At 47.1% G+C, this 20,694-nt stretch overlaps 1 protein-coding gene and 1 long non-coding RNA gene across 6 annotated transcripts in view; one reads left to right on the top strand and one right to left on the bottom strand.

The window, feature by feature from the left end:
• The window catches only part of KDM4B (lysine demethylase 4B), a 75,439-nt gene that overhangs the window by 11,068 nt on the left and 43,677 nt on the right, over positions 1-20,694 (top strand). For 4 of the 5 annotated variants that reach the window (XM_068173899.1, XM_068173897.1, XM_068173898.1 and 1 more), the window contains exons 2-6: positions 158-308; positions 1,691-1,866; positions 2,823-2,937; positions 4,224-4,417; positions 19,656-19,705. In XM_068173899.1, the coding sequence (XP_068030000.1) occupies positions 158-308; positions 1,691-1,866; positions 2,823-2,937; positions 4,224-4,417; positions 19,656-19,705 (686 nt within the window). Of the gene's footprint in view, positions 1-157; positions 309-1,690; positions 1,867-2,822; positions 2,938-4,223; positions 4,418-10,250; positions 12,364-19,655; positions 19,706-20,694 lie in introns of those variants that run through there. The other variant, XM_068173900.1, reaches the window with a different exon arrangement.
• Positions 12,658-15,853, bottom strand: LOC137463011 (uncharacterized). The gene is made up of 2 exons (XR_010993818.1): positions 15,175-15,853; positions 12,658-14,321 (listed from the first exon to the last, which is right to left on the bottom strand). It is a non-coding gene; the product is annotated as an uncharacterized lncRNA (long non-coding RNA).

Below are 20,694 nucleotides of genomic sequence, written 5' to 3'. Positions count from 1 at the left end.
TACAAATCCCCCCTTGCTGGAGTAGAGGGAGGAAAGGAAAAACCTCTCCAGGCTTTCTGTGGAACTCCTTAGAGCTGGGAGTTAAAACCCAAAAGTTTTAACCAGTATCTTTTCCTGCCCCTTTTCCTTCCTGTGTCCCGCTGTGTCCCCTCTGCAGGACTGGAACTATGGGGTCGGAAAACCCGAGCCCGCAGAACCCTGGCTGCAAGATCATGACCTTCCGGCCCTCGCTGGAGGAGTTCCGCGACTTCGGGAGGTTCATCGCCTTCATGGAGTCCCAGGGAGCCCACCGGGCAGGGCTGGCTAAGGTGAGGGGCTGGCCAAGGGCAAGGGCTGCTCGGGGCGAGGATGGCCGAGGTGAGGGGATGGCCGAGGTGAGGGGATGGCCAAGGTGAAGGGATGGCCAAGGTGAGGGCATGGCCGAGGTGAGGGGATGGCCGAGGTGAGGGGATGGCCGAGGTGAGGGGATGGCCGAGGTGAGGGGATGGCCGAGGTGAGGGGATGGCCGAGGTGAGGGGATGGCCGAGGTGAGGGGGATGGCCAAGGGCAAGGGCTGCTCGGAGCAGGGCTGGCCGAAGTGAGGGGATGGCCAAGGTGAGGGGATGGCCAAGGTGAGGAGCTGGCTGAGGTGAGGAGCTGGCCGAGGTGAGGGGATGGCCGAGCTGGCCGAGGGCAAGGGCTGCTCAGGGCAGGGCTGGCCGAGATGAGGAGTCAGCCAAGGTGAGGAGCTGGCCAAGGTGAGGGGCTGGTCAAGGGCAAGGGCTGCTCGGGGCAGGGCTGGCCGAGGTGAGGAGCTGACCATGTGAGGGCTGCTCGGGGCAGGGCTGGCCGAGGTGAGGGCTGCTCGGGGGGTGGAACTGCCTTCTGAGGGCCCGAGATCTTGTTTGTGTTCGTGGAGCTGAGCACAGTGTGGTTTTTGCAGCACTGTACCTGGAATCTCTGGTTTGGTTATGGAGAGAGGAAAGGAGAGGAGCTACAGGGCTTTTGTAGAGCCATGGAATGTCCTGAGCTGGGAGGGACCCACAGGATCATCCAGTCCAGCTTCTGGCCCTGCACAGACATCCCAACAATCCCATCTTGTGCATCCCTGAGAGCTCCTGGAGCTCTGGGAGCCTGGGCAGTGCCCAGCACCCTCTGGTTATGAGAACTTTTCATGTGAAGCTTCTAAATTCCAGTACCTGACATGGAACTGCTTGGAAAACTCCAAGACGAAGTGATTAGAAAGGGTATTTCTGTGGCCATGTCAGCACAGGCTGATGAGATCATTTTTTCTGACAAGGACTTGTTAGGAGTGGTGTTTAGCTGGCCTTAATAAAGCACAGTGGAGAAATAAAGCTGTTAGGCATGAAATAATTCTTATTTCTTCTAAAACACAGGTCAATTACTGGGTTTATTGCTGCTCTAAAGAGAGCTGGCTATTGATGAAGAGCTCTCCGTGGAATGTTTCCTTGTCCACTCAAGTGTACAAGCAATTACCTTCCAGGACTCTGCTAGGGAGATTATTTTAATAGAGCTTGTTGGTGACTTCCAGATATTGTAAAGAAATGACTTTACTTGTAGGATTAATGTGAGCATTGCAGGTCAGTTTTGTGTCTCTTGCAGCTGCAGTTCAGAGCCCATGGTGCCCACCAAAACCCACATCTCCAGCGTCCGTAACAATTCCATGTTTTTTGTTGTCCCCCCGTTGCAGGTGATCCCCCCCAAGGAGTGGAAGCCCCGGCGGACGTACGATGACATCGATGACATGGTGATCCCAGCCCCCATCCAGCAGGTGGTCACGGGCCAGTCAGGGCTCTTCACCCAGTACAACATCCAGAAGAAGCCCATGACCGTGGGCGAGTACCGGCGCCTGGCCAACAGCGAGAAGTGCGTGGCTGGAGGGGCTTCAAACTGGGGATGGGGCAGCTCCAGGGAAGCTTTTCTTTCCAGAAACTAGCTGACAAGAAAATGCAGCCATGTTAAATGTGAAGCATTTTGGGGGAAACTGCTTTTCCTTGAGTCTCAAACAAGTTTGTGACTTGGGTTTTGGTGTATCTCGGATCTTTTTCTGGGAGTTGGTGTAGAAGGATTGTTCAAGGTCAGTGTTTGGCTGAGAATATTTCTGAAAAGAATGGCTTGGGACCAAAAAAGGATCTCTTGACTGTTCTGGAAAAGGTGTGCCATGGAAATCTAAATACCTTGAGGTGCTTGGGCTGAGACTGGTGACACAAGTGTCTTCCAGAGTGCCTGGGGACTCTGCAGGGCACTTCAGTCAGCTGGGATGTGCCAGCTGTTGTTTCATCCTGCTTTCAGAGTCTGGAGTTCTCCAGAGTTCTGGAGGACCCTGGGTTTTAATCAGTACTGAGTTTATGCAGTCACAGCTTTAAGCTGAAGGAGGGTGGATTTAGATGGGATATTAGGAAGAAATTCCTCCCTGGGAGGGTGGGCAGGCCCTGGCACAGGGTGCCCAGAGCAGCTGGGGCTGCCCCTGCATCCCTGGCAGTGCCCAAGGCCAGGATGGAGCAGCCTGGGACAGTGGAAGGTGTCCCTGCCCATGGCAGGGGTGGAACTGGGTGGGATTTAAGGTCCCTTCCAAGCCAAGCCATTCCAGGATAATCAGCTTTGGAGTTCTCCTGCCACCTGAGAGCTGTGGGGTAACCTCACCTCACGTTTCCATGGGATGGGGATGTGGTGCTGCACGTCCTGTCAGTCACCCTGCCCAGAGAGGGTTTGTGCAGAGGTGGAAAAGGCAGAAACTCTGTGAATTAAAGGTGAAATGCACCCTCAGCACCTGCTGTGCTGGCTGCTCTCAGGACTCCTCACATCCCTGTGTTCCCTGGCAGGTACTGCACCCCTCGCCACCAGGATTTTGAGGACCTGGAGCGCAAGTACTGGAAGAATCTCACCTTTGTGTCTCCCATTTATGGGGCTGATATCAGTGGCTCCCTGTATGATGCAGTAAGTGCAGTGCTTCTCCTTTATTTATTTCAGACACGGACACTGACTTCCTTTTTGCACTTTTCTCATTAAGGAGCAGTAATTCAGAATTTCATTGATGTAGCCACCCTAAAAAAAAAACCCAATGCCTTTGGTTTTTCCCTTCATTACAAAAGTGGGACTAAACTTCCCCTGAGATTCAGGATACTAGTCAGTGGGAGCTGTGAAAAGCTGACTTTTAGTAGAAAAATGAGGAAAAGTGTGATTTAAACAAATTCTTTTGCAGACTGTGGCAAAAAATTGTCTGTACCTTGGGTTTTATTCCGTTTCTTTCTTAAGGGAATAAAATGGAGATTTCTGCTGAAGCTCCTTAGAAAGCCAGGAAAAAGCAGCATTTCGAGGAAATGGTGCTTCATCAAAAATATTTTTTGATTCTTAACTTAAATAATTTGCATTTGGATTTTAAATTGTTTACATTTGGGTTTTAAATTATTTGCATTTGGATTTTTTCCTTGTAGGCAGCTCCATTAGGATACAATGCACCTGCACACTGAATTATTTTACAATTCAAATTGTTTAATCTTTTCCATGGTAAAATTTCATCCTCTGCTTCAAGTAATGCTGTAAATGATAAAGGTTTCTCTCTTCTTACTCTTTTAGGCAGATAATTTAAATCTCTTCCTGTGTAGTTTTCTTTTGAGTGGGAAGTGGCCTTTTTTGGAGTGCTGTCTGATTGTGTGTGAATGTATGAGTGTCTTTTTATTATCAGTATGGTTTAATTTGGGATTAATTAGAATAAGCAGAGATATCTGAGCTGCTCGGAGCCATGGACATGGCAGGGGTGCAGAGGATTTGGTGCTTGGGTGGGAGTATCACATCCTTTCCCTGCTGTGATCAGGGTGGGACACAACCAGGCACCAACACAGCTGTTCTCCAGATGGTTTCCTGTTTTTACCTCCAGCTCTGAGCTGAGGTGGAAGGTTCTGCCCCTTTGGGCACTTTGAGGTGTTTCTGATCAGGGGAAGAACATCTGAGAGGAGTGTGCTTTACCCTGAGTTTATGCTGTGTTCATTACCAGAATGGTTAATTACTGCTGGGGTATTGCACAGTGCAAGAGCCTCTTCAGAGTGCTGGAGCTGCCTCCTGCCTGTGGTCAGAGAGGAACATCAAATAAACCTTCCTGGAAGCAGGAGGTGTTCAGTTAATGCAGGTGACAGCAGTACCTGCACACTGAGGCACTGGGAGGGAGCTGTGGGCTGTGCTTGCTCCTGGCATTCCCAGTACAAACCATTTCTGATGGGTTCCAGGACGTGGATGAGTGGAACATTGGCAATCTGAACACCCTCCTGGACATGGTGGAACACGAGTGTGGCATCATCATCGAGGGTGTGAACACTCCCTACCTCTACTTTGGGATGTGGAAGACAACTTTTGCTTGGCATACAGAGGACATGGATCTCTACAGCATCAACTACTTGCATTTTGGGGAGCCCAAATCCTGGTAAGTGAGGGCTCTTGGACACCACTAAAAAATCCTTTCCCCAGCTCTACCAAATTCCATCAGGTTTACCTAATCTCTCAATTCCCATTTTTTTCTCTCCTCTTCCCTTCTACTTTACATTTAAAAGCAATTTCACTTTCTTTCATGCTGGCTTGCTCAGAGGCCTAATTCCTGACTTTCAGCAGGATTAGGGAGACTTGTTGACATCACGATTAAAACCAGATTTCAGCACTTGGGGATTTTTGCAAACTAATGCACAGGAGAGCAAATGGGGATGGGAATGTGTGGATGCTTCAGAGGCACTGTAATAGTGAAACACTGTTGTTCTTGCACTGTGCTCTAGGCAGGAAACATCTGTTACTTTCAAATTTCCATTATTGAAATGCATAAATATGTTCACAGCTCCAGGGACAAGTTAAGTGAAAAGGTTACTTTACATGGTCATTTTTTGGCATGATGGTAAAGCATTTTTCAACACTGTTGATGCATAGACTGGTTGGAAATAACTTCCCACAAAAGCAGTAGATAGTTAAGGATGAAATAAAGAATGTAGGAAGTCTGGGATAAGTTACCAAGAGCCAATATGCTTCTTTTTAAAGCAATTTAAAAGTGTAAGTGCAGAGACTCGGCAACCCAGGGGAGCTTTGCTGAAGATCTTGATGTGACTAATAAATATTGACATTTGCGTGCAAATTAGAGCAGAAATGTCACAGGGAAGCTCTGCTGTCACCGTGCCCTGGCAGTGGCAGGCGAGATCCTCCCACCTCTCAGGGCTATGGCTCCCTGGTGGCTCTGGGTGTTGGTGCCTGTGGCACATAAAAGCCCCCAAGAGCCAGGAGGCTGTAAATGAATGGCTCCAGTGCTCTTTTCCAGGCCTGCAAAGGGGTGCAGGGAGGGGCTGACTCTGTGGAACGTGAATGGGAATTTTAAAATCCTTCCAACACGTCATGAAATCTGTTTCTCAGCATTCCTGAACCTTGGGCTCACTGTCTGAGGCAGATGCACGAGGATTTTGCAGAATCTCTTGTGATACCTCTGTTAAACAAGGTGGAGCTCCAGAAATGTGTTTCTGGATTATGACTGGGATGTGACTGATCCCAGGGAAAGGTTCTTCCCCCCAGAGGGTGCTGGGGCACTGCCCAGGGAATGGTCACAGCCCCAAGGGTGCCAGAGCTCCAGGAGTATTTGAACACTGCTCTGGGACGGGGTGGGATTTTTAGGATGTCCTGTGCAGGGCCAGGGGTTGGACAGATAATCCTGTGGGTTTCCAGCTCAGAATATGATTCAGTTTGGATCCTGTCAGTTCTTCCTCCAGAATCCCTTAATTCCAACCCATTTTCCTGGTCCCATCTCCAGCAGATGGTGCCACAGCCCATGGGAAGCTCCTTATCCCTGTTGCCCATGGAGCTCGGGGACACCAGCACAGTCCCAGCAGGAGCTCGGGGACACCAGCACAGTCCCAGCAGGAGCTCAGGGACACCAGCACAGTCCCAGCAGGAGCTCAGGGACACCAGCACAGTCCCAGCAGGACTGGGCTGCTCCAGGAGGGGTGGCAGCAGCTGGCCTGAGCTTTGGGTTGGGTTATTCCATCCTTTCTCCAGCCATCCTGTGTTTGTGAGAGTCACTCCTCTAAAGCTGCCCCAGCTGGGGGAAAGTGAGGGTTTTGAAGACAGGCCATGTTTGGAGCAGAAGCTTTTCCCTTTCAGTGGAGTTTTCATAGGTAGGTGACAGTGTGTGACACAGAATGGGATGGGTTGTGACAGAATGCCATGCTGCTTCGGCAGGGCCTCCCTGCTCTTCCCTTGAGCATCAGGCAGGAGTTTGCCACTTCCCAAGCTCCTCCTTCCTTGTTCTGTACCGTGACAGCTCCTCTTAAGGAGTTCTCCATCTCTTCTCTGAACAAGCATTGGCTGCAAAGAGTAAATCTGAATCCCCTTGGAGCAGATCTGGAACTTTCCAGGTACCTGAGCTTTTCTGGGAGTGACTGCAGCTGGCCCAGAGCTCAGCTGGGGGAGCTCTTGGACTGCACTGCTGGAATTCCAGTGCTGCAGCCCGGCTTTGCTCAGGGATGGCTAAAATGTTCGTTCTGTTTTGCTGGCGTCACCTCTGTGGAAATTTCCCAGCTTCCTTCATCCTTTTTATAGACTCCGTGACTCTGACAGTGATCATCTTGGAAGCACCTCAGGGAATAGCAGGAGTGTGGAGAGTTACAAAGTCTACCAGTTTGGGGTTGAGCTCTAAAATAAGAGGCAGAGTTATTGTTTGGCTGTCAGAGATATTTATTCAGTGGAACCAAGGACTCTGTATATTGGTAGTATCTGCTTCAAAATTGCTCGTTAAAAACCGTAACTCTTCCTTCATGCCTCCCATAAATTATCTGGGGGTGCTTCTCTCCAGGCTGTGGGAAGAGTGAGGAGCCACCAGCCCTGCTGCCTTCTGAAGGGCAGGGGAGAATGCAGATGCTTCCCTCACAAACCTCCTTTGAGTGGGTTTTAGGAAAAATCTGTGTTTATTTCACAGAATCCCAGAATTGTTTGGGTTGGAAGGGACCTCTGGGGACTCCCCAGTCCAACCCTTGCCAAGGTGGGATCACCTGGAGCAGGTGACACAGGAATATGTCCAGGTGGGTTTGGGATGTCTCCAGAGAGGGAGACTCCATGGGCAGCTGTCCCAGAGCTCTGCCACCATCCATGGAAATAAATTCTTCCTCATAGTGGGGTGGGACACCATCCTCTGACACCCTGGGGATGTTTGCATGGATGGATGAGGTGTTTGTATGGATTGATGGGATCCTCTCTCAGCCTTCCCTTCCCCAGACTGCCCAGGCCCAGCTCCTGCAGTCCCTCCTCACAGCAGAGCTGTGGGAGAGCTGAAATTCCTTCTCAGGAAGCTCTGGGTGGAATGTTTGGACCACAAAGAACCATTTCTGGGTGGCAAAGCCATTGTTCTCCTGGGCCAGGGGAGATCACTATTGAGTATTTCATGTCTCTCATTTCTGTCTTGCACTGTTGAGTTTTCCCCCCAACCAGACAGTTGTTTTGGGGGCTGTTGGGATTGCAGGTAAAATCAATGTGTGGCTTCACCAGCTGAAAGTGGCTGAAGGGCTTCACCAGGCTGAAGAGCATGTGCCTGGTGTGACACGTCCGTGCTGAATGAGTGTCCCTGTCACTGCAGAGGTGCTGCTGCCAGCCCTCCCTGGCTGGCTCTGGCCCTGGCAGAGCAGGACAGGCTGCAGCACTCACAGGGGCTGCACTCAGCTGGGGCACTGGGACGGATGCAGCTCGAGAGCTCCTTCAGCACCAAGAGAAGCAGCTGAGCAACAAAAGGTCACCCAGTGATGAGGGAGAGCAAGGACGTAATGGAGAACAGCCATTTTCCTGTTTGCAGCCTCATCAAATGATTTATCTGTGCCTCTAGATTGCAGTGCATTTGTTTATTGAGTTCTGTTGTAGCAGGGCTGGTTTTGTTCATCCCACCCTGCTCTGGGCTGGCCTCACCCCATTCCAGGGGGATTTTCCCTCTGGATGTGCTGTTCCCAGGCACAGGCTCTGCTCCTCACTGTTCTCACACTGCTGCTGTTGCAGCTGGAAAATCAGTCTGACAGCTTGAGCAGGAAGCATGGGAGGTGTGGGCACTTCCCATGCAGCACCCCCAGCGTTGGGAGCAGTTGTGTAACCTCATGTGAAGCCCCTCGGGCAGGGAGCTGCCAGATCCAGCCTTTCACTTGCTTTTTTTTTTTTTCTCAAATTACAGTAAAATGTCCCTCTCGCATTAGGAATTTAATTGCCACCTTTTCATAGTCTCAAACTTTTGAAAAAACTGAAATGTATTTAATTCTGCAGCCCCATATTAAACCTCTCATGGTGGGAATTTTTGCTGTATCAATTATACATATTGTGTATAATTACCTCATACACTCCTGTGTGAGATCTAAAATTGAGCATATTGTCAAACGGTGCAAGCAGAAACTGATTTTATAATGACAGAAGCAACAAAGCTGAGTGCCAAGCCTCATTCTTCATGGTTATTATGGCATTTTATTGAGGAATGGATGTGCCTCAGCCTTTGCAATTCCAAAAGAATATTTTTAGATGCTGAGGTGCTCCACCAGCACTTCCTTTTATCTCCATAAAGATGTGCAATCCCTACCTGGAGGCTTCCTGGCGTGGGGAAGTGCTGCAGGGAGACTTTGAACCTGAGTATTGTGAATTTGCCTGATACACTTTAAGAGTGTAACATCTTGTTTTGTCAATGCCACCTGATTGGGTGATACAGTTATTTCTCTTGGATATTTTGTGATCTTGCCGTAACACTATTTAATTTACCTTCCCTGAGTGCTGGTGGGATGTTGCACTCTTCCTTCTCTCTGAAACTGCAGGTGTTAAACCAGACTGACACCGAGGAAGGTAATTGATTTTTATAAAATGTCCCTTTTCCCTTATCATGATGGATGTTTAATCCCCTTTAATTAAAACAGGGAGCCAGCTTTAGCTTTTAAGTTATATCATCTCCTCTCCAAAACACTCCCTCGCTGGAAGTGGATCATGCCTAATCTGTTTGACTTTGATATCACAAAGTACACTTTATGCCAGAACAGCAGTTTGTGTGGAATTAAGGACAAATTACCAAAGGAACTTTAAAATAATATGATTAGTTGGAAGCACTGGTCACAGATACAATTACATTCCAGAAACACTTCTGGAATTCTGTCTGGTGAAAGTCTGAGGACTGCAAACCTGAGAGTCCATGGAGTTACCCCTAACCTTTGTTGGTTAAAATAGTTTAGAATTTCTGCTTTCTTCCCTCCAGGTGCCCAGTGAGGCTCCCTGGGTGGGACAAGTCCAGTCAAGGAGCAGGCAAGGAGGGCACATCCTCCTTGTGGCTGCCCCTGGATCCCTGGAAGTGTCCAGGGCCAGGCTGGACGGGGCTTGGAGCAGCCTGGGACAGTGGAAGGTGTCCCTGCCATGGCAGGGGTGGCACTGGATGGGATTGAAGGTCTTTTCCAAGCCAAACCAGGCAGGAGTTCCATGGCTTTCTTGTAACATCTACAGTTTAATGCATTTGTAGTATCTGGTAGTGCTGCTGTCAGCAGGGAAAGCTCACCTTTCCTAACAGGCCTGTGAGGGGAGATTCCAGCCAGGACTCGGCGGGTGTTCCCTTGAGGGATTCTCAAGGGAGCCCTCTCTGGCCTTGGCTGAGAGCCCCTCCTGAAGCAGCAGCAGATCTGAAGTGCTGAGGATTTCCCTGGTTTTATTTCTCACTCTGGTCTGCAAGAACTGCAGCTTTCTTTGCTGAACTCTTGTCCTGTCCTCTCCTCAGGACAGGAAATGTTAATCCCTGGAAAACTGCCTTGGAGGAGGAGAATGACCCAGTACAGTCACGGAGCTTAACTCTGGCAGCCTCTCTGCTCATTTGCTGTGCAGGATGCTGCCCCTCACCCCTGTCACCATCTCTGTGATGTTCTGCTCTGCCCCCTGCTTTAACACTCTCCCAGATGTTCCTGGGCTCGGTGTAATCCCATTGCAAGCAGCTGCTTTTATGTTTGCTACAGAACTGTGTGGCTGCAGGGGGCAGGCCATTGTCCCTTCATCATTTATTGCCTCCCACCATTCCCTCCTCTCAGGGGGCACTGCCCAGGCTGCTGGAATCACTGCAGGGATCAGATGTCACTGCACGTGTTGGTTTTTGGGGTCTCAGTAGCCCTTGCACCCTGGAGATTCCTTAGGCTGCATTAGCTGGAATCACAGCTGAGATTTGCCCTTGAGGGAGCTGATGCTCCACATTGAGAATTTTTATTTTCCTGAGTTTTGCTTTTCCTGTTTCTTGGTGTTAGGGAATTCAGGAGAGGATTCTGCAGCCTTTCCTCCCTCAATCCCCAAGGTCTGCATCATCTTCCATGGGAAGCGTGTGAGGTGTCCTTGCTCCTAAAAGTGTTCCAGACCTGGCAGCAGAGGTTTGGAGGCTTTTTGGGTGGAGTTGGGAGAGAGGAGAAGCAGGGAAGGCCATTTGGCCATGATGGCAGCTCCTCACAGCTCCCAGATTTCCTTCCTGCCTTTGCTGTCCCATGTAATCTGTTTTACAGCTCTGCTGTTTTGGATGGAGAAAGAGCAGAATTTATGGTGATGGTTGATTTATAGATTAACTGCAACACCATTTGCTCTCAGGCAGATTTGGCAGAGCAAGACCCTTTTCTGTTGATAAAAGGGAGAGAGAAAGGAACAGGGATATTCATTAAAAAGGATAAAAGGAATGTGAGATAAAGTATGGCCAGGCAGAACAGCTTTTCACTCTCCTGACTTTTCTAAAATGAAGGTGAAATCTGCTTTGGAATGGGCTTTCTGCACTGAGAATCCGTGTGCATGTGGGTTTGCTGGGAGATGCATGGAAGGAGGGATGTGTTGGGATGCAGAGCTGTATCCCCCTGTAATTCTCTGATAACTGAGAGCAGAGAGTCGTTAATCCAGCCCTGCAAGCCTGCAGTCATTAGTTAATCAACACAAACCCCTCCCAGCCCGGCTCCCCAGCCCTTCTTCCTGGAAGGTGGTGCTGTGGGAGAAGGATGAGGGGGTCCCTCAGTGCTCACTGCTGGTTTGCTTTCAGAATCCACGGGGTCACCATGTTGTCCAGGACCTGAATGAGCTCTGGCTTGGATTATCTTCCCAATCAGGTGCTGCAACTGGAATAGCGGAGATTTCTCTTTTTGATAGACTCAGGTTTTTGTGGTCTTTCATTAGGCTGTTGTAGACAGATTATTAAAAGGTCATTTTTCTGCTGCAGAGGAGGCACGGGATTTGGGAAGTTAGGACTCAAGTATTGCCTTTCTTCATTCACCCTCATCTGACTGAGAGAAAATGCCATGAAGGTCAAGCCAGGCTCTGGGATTGATGGAATCAGCTGTGGGACTTGCCTGAGGAGGCACAGATGGATTGATCTCAGCCTCAGCACCCCTTTCACTCAGCTCCAGAGCCCTCTTTGGTTTTTATTCTCACCCAAACCCACTGCAAAAGGCACGGAATGACTTTGTGCTTTGCCGCCATTTCAGTTTTCAATCTGTGCATTTCCATCTTTACTGAGCCTGTTCCATTGGTTGAAATTAGAAATCTCAGAGGTTGAGGCTCATCTGTGAGCTGTTGTACCTGACCCAGCAAAGAAAGGACCCTTCCCACCTGTGGTTCCTCTTGGCACTTTCCAGAATGATTTTAGCAGGAGGAGGTGCTGATCTGGGGTCGTGTCTCATTTCCACAGCAGCATCCTGGGGTGGTCCCTGCTGTGGCTGCAGCCCAGGAATTGCTGTCAGCCCAGGAGCCCCAGCTGGACTGAGAGAAGCAGGTCTTTGATCCAGGAAGGCTCTTGCTCCAACCCCTTCCTGCCTTCTGAAAGTGTCTGCTCAGAGCTCAGGCCTGGTTTGAAATGAAGATCTATGGAAGTCTGACAGGATCACAGATTGGTTTAATAACAGAGGCTTTTGAGCAGAGCCCTGAGACTGGAGGGGAGGGAGATGTGCTTCCATGCTCCACCTCACTCCTTCAGCCTGATCTGACTCCCCGTGGGACAATGAGCTTGCAAATTCCAGCTTGGCACAGAGCTGGAAGCAGGGCTTGGGAAGGCTGGGAGGAACCAGGAGTGGTGCTGCAGAGCTTTGTCTTTATTCACATTTTGTTAACACGCTGGCAGAAATCAGCGGGGATTTTTTTCTTTCTTTACTCAGCAGGGAAAATTGTCGAGGGGTGATGCCAAGTGCAGCACAAGTGAGGTTTAAAATAAGAGGAGCCCGTAGTAATGACAGCACTTGAATAGCACTTGGTGCTGTCTGAGAGCTGTACACTCATTAACCCCTTAATGTTCCAAGGAATAAATGTGCTGGGTTTGCATCCACTTCATTTCCACCTGCCCAATCAGCCACACAAAGGGGATCAAACAGGAGAAATAAAGGAAACTTTACAAACTGTGTCAGTGATCTTTATCAAATCTCAGCTACAACACTTGTGGCTTTGATGCTGACAAGAACACAGCTCTCACTTCAAAGCAGTTGTAGTTGGGAACGGTGCAGTTTGATGGATGAGGAGCATTAAACCTTTGGAATGCTGGATTTTTTTTCTCCTCGGAAAAGAAAAGAGTGTGTGTGTAGAGGCATTGCACCTCTAGCACAAGGGGTTTCCTAATCTAAGAATATCTTTCATTACTCATGAGCAAATTTCTTTTGTTCTGCTGGAGGCAATTATCCATGGTTTTTTCAGGAATACATGTTGCTGTGCCCGGTGAGGGAGGCAGCTCACACAGGTCACTTGGTACAAGGCACAGATAGCTCTGATCTCCCCTGGTTACCTTTTTTCTCCTTGTTTCTGGAGCTGAAATGAGCTTTTATTTTAAAATACAGGCTCTTTGAAGGATAATCTTTGCTTTTCTTTCTATTTGTATGGTATCCACTACAAAAACAACCAGTAATTAATAATCTGATTGCCAGTTTAGGGAAATAAATCTGATGTGAACAGGTTCTTCCAAACAAATAACGGGGAATGGCAAGGGGATGAATATTGTAGTCATTCATCTCTGTTGAATTGTGTACTAATTATCTTCTTGGCTAAACTGAATGAGTAAATGACTTCATAATGTTTTTCCCCAAACACCTTTTCTTAGTAAAATGGCTCCTTCATGCTGCTCATTCACTGCAGGCAGAGGCAGGCTATGGGTTATTTTTACACGTGGAGGGAGAGACTCCAATGTGCTCTGTAATTTTGTGCTTTGTGCCTGGCACTTGTGCTGTGGAGCTGACTGGACTGGGGCACTGCGAGTCCTTCCAAGAGCAGATGGTTGTTCACATTAAATTCTCTGCTTTTAACAAAATGTATTTGAAAATTGCATTTGGAGTTCTGGAAAAATCTCCTCTTTGTGTTCGTTGAGTCGGGGGTTAGTGAGTCACAGTGAAAGTAGCCCATTGTGCTAATCTTGGAGCTCAGTTGTACCTCTTGAAAATTCATATTGCTTTAAAATCAGAATTTTAAAAAGCTCCTGTCTAATGTCACTTCTTGAAACTAATGGCTCTTTAATCCTATTTCTAGCTCAAGGCAACTCTAAGGGTTGAAGAGTCTTTCAGAAGTACATGATTGGCACAAGTTAGGCTTGACTCTAATCTTCCAGTACTCAGTCTCCAGGGATTTGATCCCAGCTTCAGAGTAACCCGAGATATTCTACCCATCCTTACTGGAAAACAAATGGAGAGTTTGCAGTCACAACTTCAGTTTCTTTGGGGAAGGAGGAAATTTTTCATCCTGCTGTTCCATTGGCAGCAAAATTATTGCCATTTCTTCATATTGTGGAAAATGAGAAAGTCCTGTGTGTGGAGAAGGGATTGTCTGGAGTGAAATGGGCCCTGTGCTGGGTGTGTTTGGTGGTGCCCAGGCCCTTCCTGAGCAGGTTTGCCCTGATTTTCTCCCTGTGCTACTTCCCCAAGGGTTGCATTGAGCAGCTGTGGGAGGCAGGTGGGTTTGGTGTGTTTTGGGGTTGTGATTTGGTCCTGTCATTATCTATTTGCTCCTAATTATGGCTTTTGGAGTTGATACTCCCCAGCCTCTGTGTTTATCTCTCACTCTGGGTGTATTTCAATAAAAATGTCATTATTTGAAATCATTGACACTGTTGGTTAAAGATACTGAATTCCATCATCCATTGTCCTGTGAAGTGATCCATTCAAGATAAAACTGCAGGCACTTGATAAAGGCTCTTTCCTAGGAACAAGGAGCTCTCTGGTCCCTGTGTGATCTTATCTCCAGGCAGGGTTTGCATTGCTGATGGGAAGGAGCCACAGCAGAAGGGGAGAGGAGAAGGAGGCCAGGGATTCTCCTTTCCTAACCAGGCTCTTGAGAAGGGAAATGGGAGATTTCCAGCCCATTCAGTGTGGGCCAACCTCAGATTTGATGAGGAGGAGAAGAAGAAAGGGAGTTGATTTCAGTATTTTAACTTTTAACTGTTTAAGTTGTTGGGAGAGAGGGATGAAGGGAGGTTAATTATGGAGGAGGGTAAAGGTGAGGAAAAGAGAGGTGACCATGGAAGGGAGGTGACAGTGCTACCAACAAAGGAACAGTCAGTTCTTCTTGTTGAAATACCTTTTTTCTTTTCACATACAGGCAAAACAGCTTAAAAATAGTGTTGCACAGCAGGAGTTGGTCTCTGATCCCTGTGGGTCCTTTTCAGCTCAGGGTATTCTGGTAGATTCTAGCATGGAAACCCCCACTTCTACTCTGAGCTTTGCTCTGACACAGTGAGATGTTGTTTAATGATTTACCTTGTAGAAAAATGAGGCCTCAGGAGCAGGATCTGAACTTTGCAGGGAGGGACCACCCTGTGCTAATGCTGGTTCTTAATGCTTCTGTTGGGTGATAAATATTCCTGATGGACCAAGGGGTTTTCTTTGGAGGCTTTGCTGCTGTCGTGGGGGCTAAAGAAGTTGAAGGTCAGGGTTCAGATTCTGGGTTTATGGGCACCCTTTGCCTTACAGAGGCTGAAATAGCAGCTTTTCATTCTGCCTGTCGTGGCTGAGAGCAGGTTGGCATTTGAATCTTAAAGGGTCACTGTTCTTGGCACAATTAAATCTGCGTTGAAGACAGATAACTCACCCCAGCTTGACACGTTGGCCTGGACATTTTAAATGTGCTGCTCCCGTTCTGTTTCTGTTCCTTATTCCATAATTATGGTGTGTTAAACTGTGTGGGGCTGCTTGGGCAGACCTTGTGCAGACACTGTGAAATTGAGTTTCTTACCTTCTCCCAGGAATGGCACTGAAGTGACATTTCCAAAGTGTTGTGGTTGAACCCTCCCCTGCCCATGGAGCCCAGACTCCCAGAGAGCGGGGCGTGGGATTTGGTGAACTAATCACTGCTTAATTGCTCTGTGTTGGTGCAAGAGAATGTAAATGAGGTGTGGAACAAGGTGCAACTAGCAAAAACTCTGGGAGTGAAGAGGTCTTGGAGGCTTTGGATGAAGGGACAGGATGGTTTGGTCCTCTGCCATAGGTAGGGATGGTTTCAGGTGAGAAAAATTCCTCTTAAACAAGGAGAAAACAGCTATGAGCAGGCCTTTGCTAGGGATGAAGTTTTAGTTTTTTGGCCACTGGAAGCCAAAACTGAGCTGGCTGCCTTTGAGGAAGCAGCAGGGAGGGGAGAACCTGGGACTGGGAGGTCCCTGAGGAGCACCTGGTGCTGGGAGCTGCCCAAGTGAATTCCCTGTTCCATCATTCCTTGGTGGCCTCCAAAGGCATCCATGCATCCCAGGATGGCCTGAATGCTTCTTTTTACTGACACACTTGTTTAATTCTTAATTCACAAGACATTTGCTTATTTATTCTCATTGTTCCTGATAATAATTCTAAACCATTAGAGGGGAAAATTGTATTCAGAAATGCTGTTTCACACTTTATTTGTTTGATGATTTAGAGCGATAGAAAATAGCACATTTGCTGGCTTTTATAGTCTGATAATTATCCACATCCATCAAGCTCCATTCCAGGGGAATAGACAAAACACCAAGAAAATGACTCTATTAATGGTATCCTATGATGGCAAATAGGACAGACCTCTCTTTTGTGTTAAGGATGGAGCGGGGACTGTCCAGTAAAATTCATGTTGGGAAGGAATTCCTCTCTCTGAGGGTGGGCAGGCCCTGGCACAGGGTGCCCAGAGCAGCTGGGGCTGCCCCTGGATCCCTGGCAGTGTCCAAGGCCAGGTTGGACAGGGCTTGGAGCAGCCTGGGACAGTGGAAGATGTCCCTGCCCATGGCAGGGGTGGAAATGGATATTTAAGATCTCTTCCAACCCAAACCATTTTGGGATTCCATGATTCCATATTAACAAAAGCAAGCCACCACTCCAGGAAGATCATTTTCTAACACATTTATAGCTTTGGGGCAAAATCTTTTGGACTTGTGATTCTGACTCAAGAACTCAGAAAATTACTTGGAAGTAGAGATCAGAAATGCTGGAATTATTTCATGAAATAAGTTTGGAAGCTGAGAATCTTTCCCACAGAACAGCAAGTTCTAGATGTGTACAAATGGTACTTGATCCACTTCAGGGATTTTCTGTTGTTTTCGTGGAAAGTAGAAAAAAGTAATTTAAAAGGCTCAGTATATTACTTTCAGGTTGTTGACTTGGGGGTAAGATGACATTTGAGTCACAGAACTATAACTTTTTTTTTTATCTCGAGCTGGTTTTTCTTTCCCCGTTGTGTAAATCTCGTGCTCTCTGGCAGAGCAGCAGCACATTTTTCCTGCTGTAATCCCCAAACTGCTGAGTGGCAGGGTTTTGGGTGAAGCCTGGCCCTTTGTCTTGGTCACCCTGTGCAAGGCTGACCCTTGGAATAAGAACTGGAGGGTGATTTGCATGCCCAGTGCCTTGGAGCTTTGATTTATCTCCACCCAGCTGCTGGTTTGGCTCCGTGGTCATCATGTCCCTTGTCCTGGGGACAGGCTGAGCCAGAGGGGCACATCCAGCTCAGTGTTCCCAGCACTGGGGGGCTCTTGAAGTCATGCCTGTAGAAAAGGAAATTATTGGATGTATTTTACCTGTGGCTTGCCTGTGGAGTTGAGGTTTTGCAGCTGAGCTGAGCCCCAGCTGTGGGGATGGTGACAAAGTGTGCTGAGGGACACCAGGACTGCTGGTTGTCACAGAGAGCAGGGGTCATCAGTGGCACCCTGAGCCAGCCCTTGCTGGGTGTTCATTGCTCCATGACTGCACCCCTTGCATTGCAGCAGTTTTTAATCTTCCCATTGTTGTTCTGCCTCATAATTAATCATTTTGTGTGTAGATGGAGCTCAATCTGTGCCATACATGCAGGAGCCTTCTGTTTCTCTTCCTAGTTTTAAATAGCAGCACAAAATCTGTCTTTATTGCCTATCTTTATGTAAATCAGTCAGATTTGTGAGCATAACTTAAAGCAGAATTTGACCTACTTTTAATTCTCTTCTGCAGTTAATATTTTGAATTCCTAAGAAAAAATGCAGAGGGATGTGTAGGCTCTGCTTCCTAAAGACTGGCCCAAAGAAAAAAGTTAATTTCTAAAATTGGAGTCAGCTATTACCATTCTGTGCTGGGGTATTTTCATTTGTATATTATTGCATATAGTTCTTTTTTACAAGCTGGAAATTCCTCCTCTCTGGCTGGTTTCTGTCCAAGCAAGTCTTTTTTCTTTGTCTCTCCATGGGCTGTTCTCTAAAGCCTCGCTTGGCTTTTTGCAGGCTGCAGTTTCAGATAACACAATAACCGTGTTCCAATGTATTAAACTTTTAACATCCTCAAGATTCAATTAATCTTATCTTTACAACTCCCAATTACAGGCACTAATTAAGTGAAGGTTGCATTGTAGACTGGGGATATTACATTAATCATCAGCAGCCTTGTAGCCATAAATTAGTTCTTTCCCAATCCTTCAGCATTTTTCCCAGAAGGAATGGAATGTCTCATTTCCCTGTTTTAAGGGACATTAATCCCACAAAGGAGCTTTGGATCGGGATTAGTTTTATCACATTTATGTAAGTGATGAATGGTCTTTGTAAAATAAAAGCCACTAGCTTTGTCCCAGACAAATGAAATTGAATTGTTTGATAATTATGCAATTTAAGGCACTGTCAAACTTTGGTCAGGGAATGTTGGGAGTCCATTGCTGCATTTATTATTTTACAAGATTAGGTGCTACATAGTGTTTTACCTTATTTTTTTTTTCAAGCCATCAGTTCAAATCAGCTTAGTGCCTAAACCCTGATGGCCCCTGTGTGGGATTTGTGTGCTGTCATCCCCCCTGCCAGGCCAGCACAGGTGTGTTTGATTTCCTGGCACAGGTTGGGTTTTCCAGCTGCTCCTCTCCAGTTATGGTTTTGCACTGAAAATGCAGAATTTGTCTGGCTGAAATCCCCCAAAATCAGATGCATTCTGAGCCCCCACCCCAGGAGGGGCAGTGCTGGGCACCTGTTGTTGAGTGCCCTCCTGCAATATCCTGATCCCAGCATGGGATAATGAGAAGGATGGGTTTGACATCTTCATTGGAAATAGCAAAAATAATGCATTTTTTATTATTCACTTTGAAGAGAAGTTATAGCTGGCAATAAATGCCATTCCCACAAATGTAAATTCTCAGAATTCTCTGTCACAAAAAGCAGGGAGAGCCATATTTAATTTGCTACAGAATGTAACCGATGATTTACAGATTTCCATTGGCAATATTATTGTGTGTCATCATGTTAAACACGTTTAAATGTGTCCTGGTATTCAGTTCCCTTCTTATAACCTGAGCACATAAATCTTTGTCACCTGGGCTTTGCTCCTGAGAGTATTGTGAACCTCAAAGCAGTAAGAGAACTAACAGCTTTTGGGAAGAAAAAGCCATTTGAAACTTCCCTGATGTTTGTACGTGCTGGGCACACCCAGCCCTGTGTCTGAGACCTGAGGGACAGTTGATTGTTTTTCCAGAATTACATTCAGTAATTTGCACTCCAAAAAAAAATTCCAGTCAAATTCTTTTGCACCTTACTGACCCCAAATCTAAGAAAACTGTCTTTAGGAAGTGTAGAAGTTTTTCCTTATACCCTTTAATGATGTTTTCATCAGCAGACCCTGCATGTTCAGGGTCACCTCATCAAGAAAATTATTGAATACTTGAATTCCATTATTTCCCATCAGACAATAAAATCCAGCAGGGACGTAAGGGTTGAGCCATGACTGCTTGAGCTGTGCTGAAGAATATTTACTTTTTTGAAGAGAATGAAAGCTATTTGCACAGAAAAAGGTTTATTGTTTTCCAAAGCACACAGACCCTCCTTCACACCTTTTCAGCCCATCTGTTTCTTGCTTATTAATATTTAGCACAGTTTTATTTTGCAGATATTTTCCCCATGGAGAACACACCTGCTGTTCCCTGCACTCAGTTATTTCTGGGGTTTCCAGTGCTGTGTCATCACTTTGTCTTCTCCATTTTCCTTCTACCTTGTGAAATCCTGTGATGCTGTTTGAGAAAATGACAGGAAAACACACACTTCATGTAACATATCTAAGGACTTTTATTAAATGCTGTTTTTTTCCCATGGATTGTGTGTTACTGATGCCTTTCAGACATACAGAATTTTGGTTTTATTGCCAGCCATTGTGTGCTGTGCTGAGGGTTATTGCCCCACTTGTTCCTAGCCTTTTCCTTTCACTGTTCTGACATTAAAGACTGATATTTTGGTTTCTGTCTGTTCTGTTCCCTCCTCCCAGGTATGCCATTCCCCCGGAACACGGCAAGAGGCTGGAACGCCTGGCAAAAGGTGAGCCCTGGCTTTGGGCTGGGCTGAGGAAGGACTGGCACTAACTGAGGCTGCTGGTGACTTCAAGGGCTGCTTGAGGAACCTGCTGAGCTGCTGGAGCAGCTTCAGAGTCAGCAAAATTCCCTTCCAACTCTTCCCTCCAAGCCTCAGTCTCCTGGCATGGCCTGACCTGAACTAAACCTGACCTGAACTAAAATTCCTTAAAAAAAAAAAAACAAAACTTGAGTTTTGAGGCATTGAGGCCAAATCCTCCCATGTCTGGGCAATGGGTTTAATCCACAAGGGTTTGGGTTGGAAAGGACCCTAAAAACCCTTTCATTACACCCTGCCATGGGCAGGGCCACCTTCCACTGGACCAGGAATGCTCCAGGGATGGGGCAGCCACAACCTGTTCCAGTGTCTCACCACCCTCACAGAAGACATTTTCTGCCTGATTTTGAACCTAAATTTCCCCTCTTCCAGTTTGTACCCATTGCTCCTTCACCCTATAAATACATTCTGTATTTATTGGTTTTCCTTTAATTTTAGCCTCGTCCTCCTTTGTTTTTCAGTGCTATAAAGTTCATATTAAAAAGAAAAAAAAATGAAAGGGAGAGAAAAAGAAAAGGAAAATGGAAGTGAAGGGAAGGGAGAGTTACTTTGAGCTGTGGCAAACTCCCACCTCTCAAGCTTCAGGGAAGATGTCTGGCTGCAGAATTGGATATGTTTTAATTTATTGGTGTTGTTTCTATTTTTGTTCGCTTGCAAATGTTCAAGGAGCTGCCCAGCTAAAAAAAGCTGCTAGCCCAGAATAATTAATTCCAAATCTCTGTGGTTCATCTCCAGCGAGGCAGCTGGGGTGGTTTAAATCTGGTGGTGAAGGTAGGAGCAGGCAGGGAAATCTGGAAGGTTCTACTCTGATGCAAAAGAAAAGAAGTTCTAATGCTGATTTCCCAGAAAACAGGCAAATTCCTGTACTGCCTTTTCCTGCTGAGCATACTCCAGGGTGT

Source organism: Anomalospiza imberbis, chromosome 27, assembly GCF_031753505.1.
Source record: "Anomalospiza imberbis isolate Cuckoo-Finch-1a 21T00152 chromosome 27, ASM3175350v1, whole genome shotgun sequence".
Taxonomy (NCBI): Eukaryota; Metazoa; Chordata; class Aves; order Passeriformes; family Viduidae; genus Anomalospiza; species Anomalospiza imberbis.
This window is presented reverse-complemented; position numbering and strand designations above follow the sequence as displayed.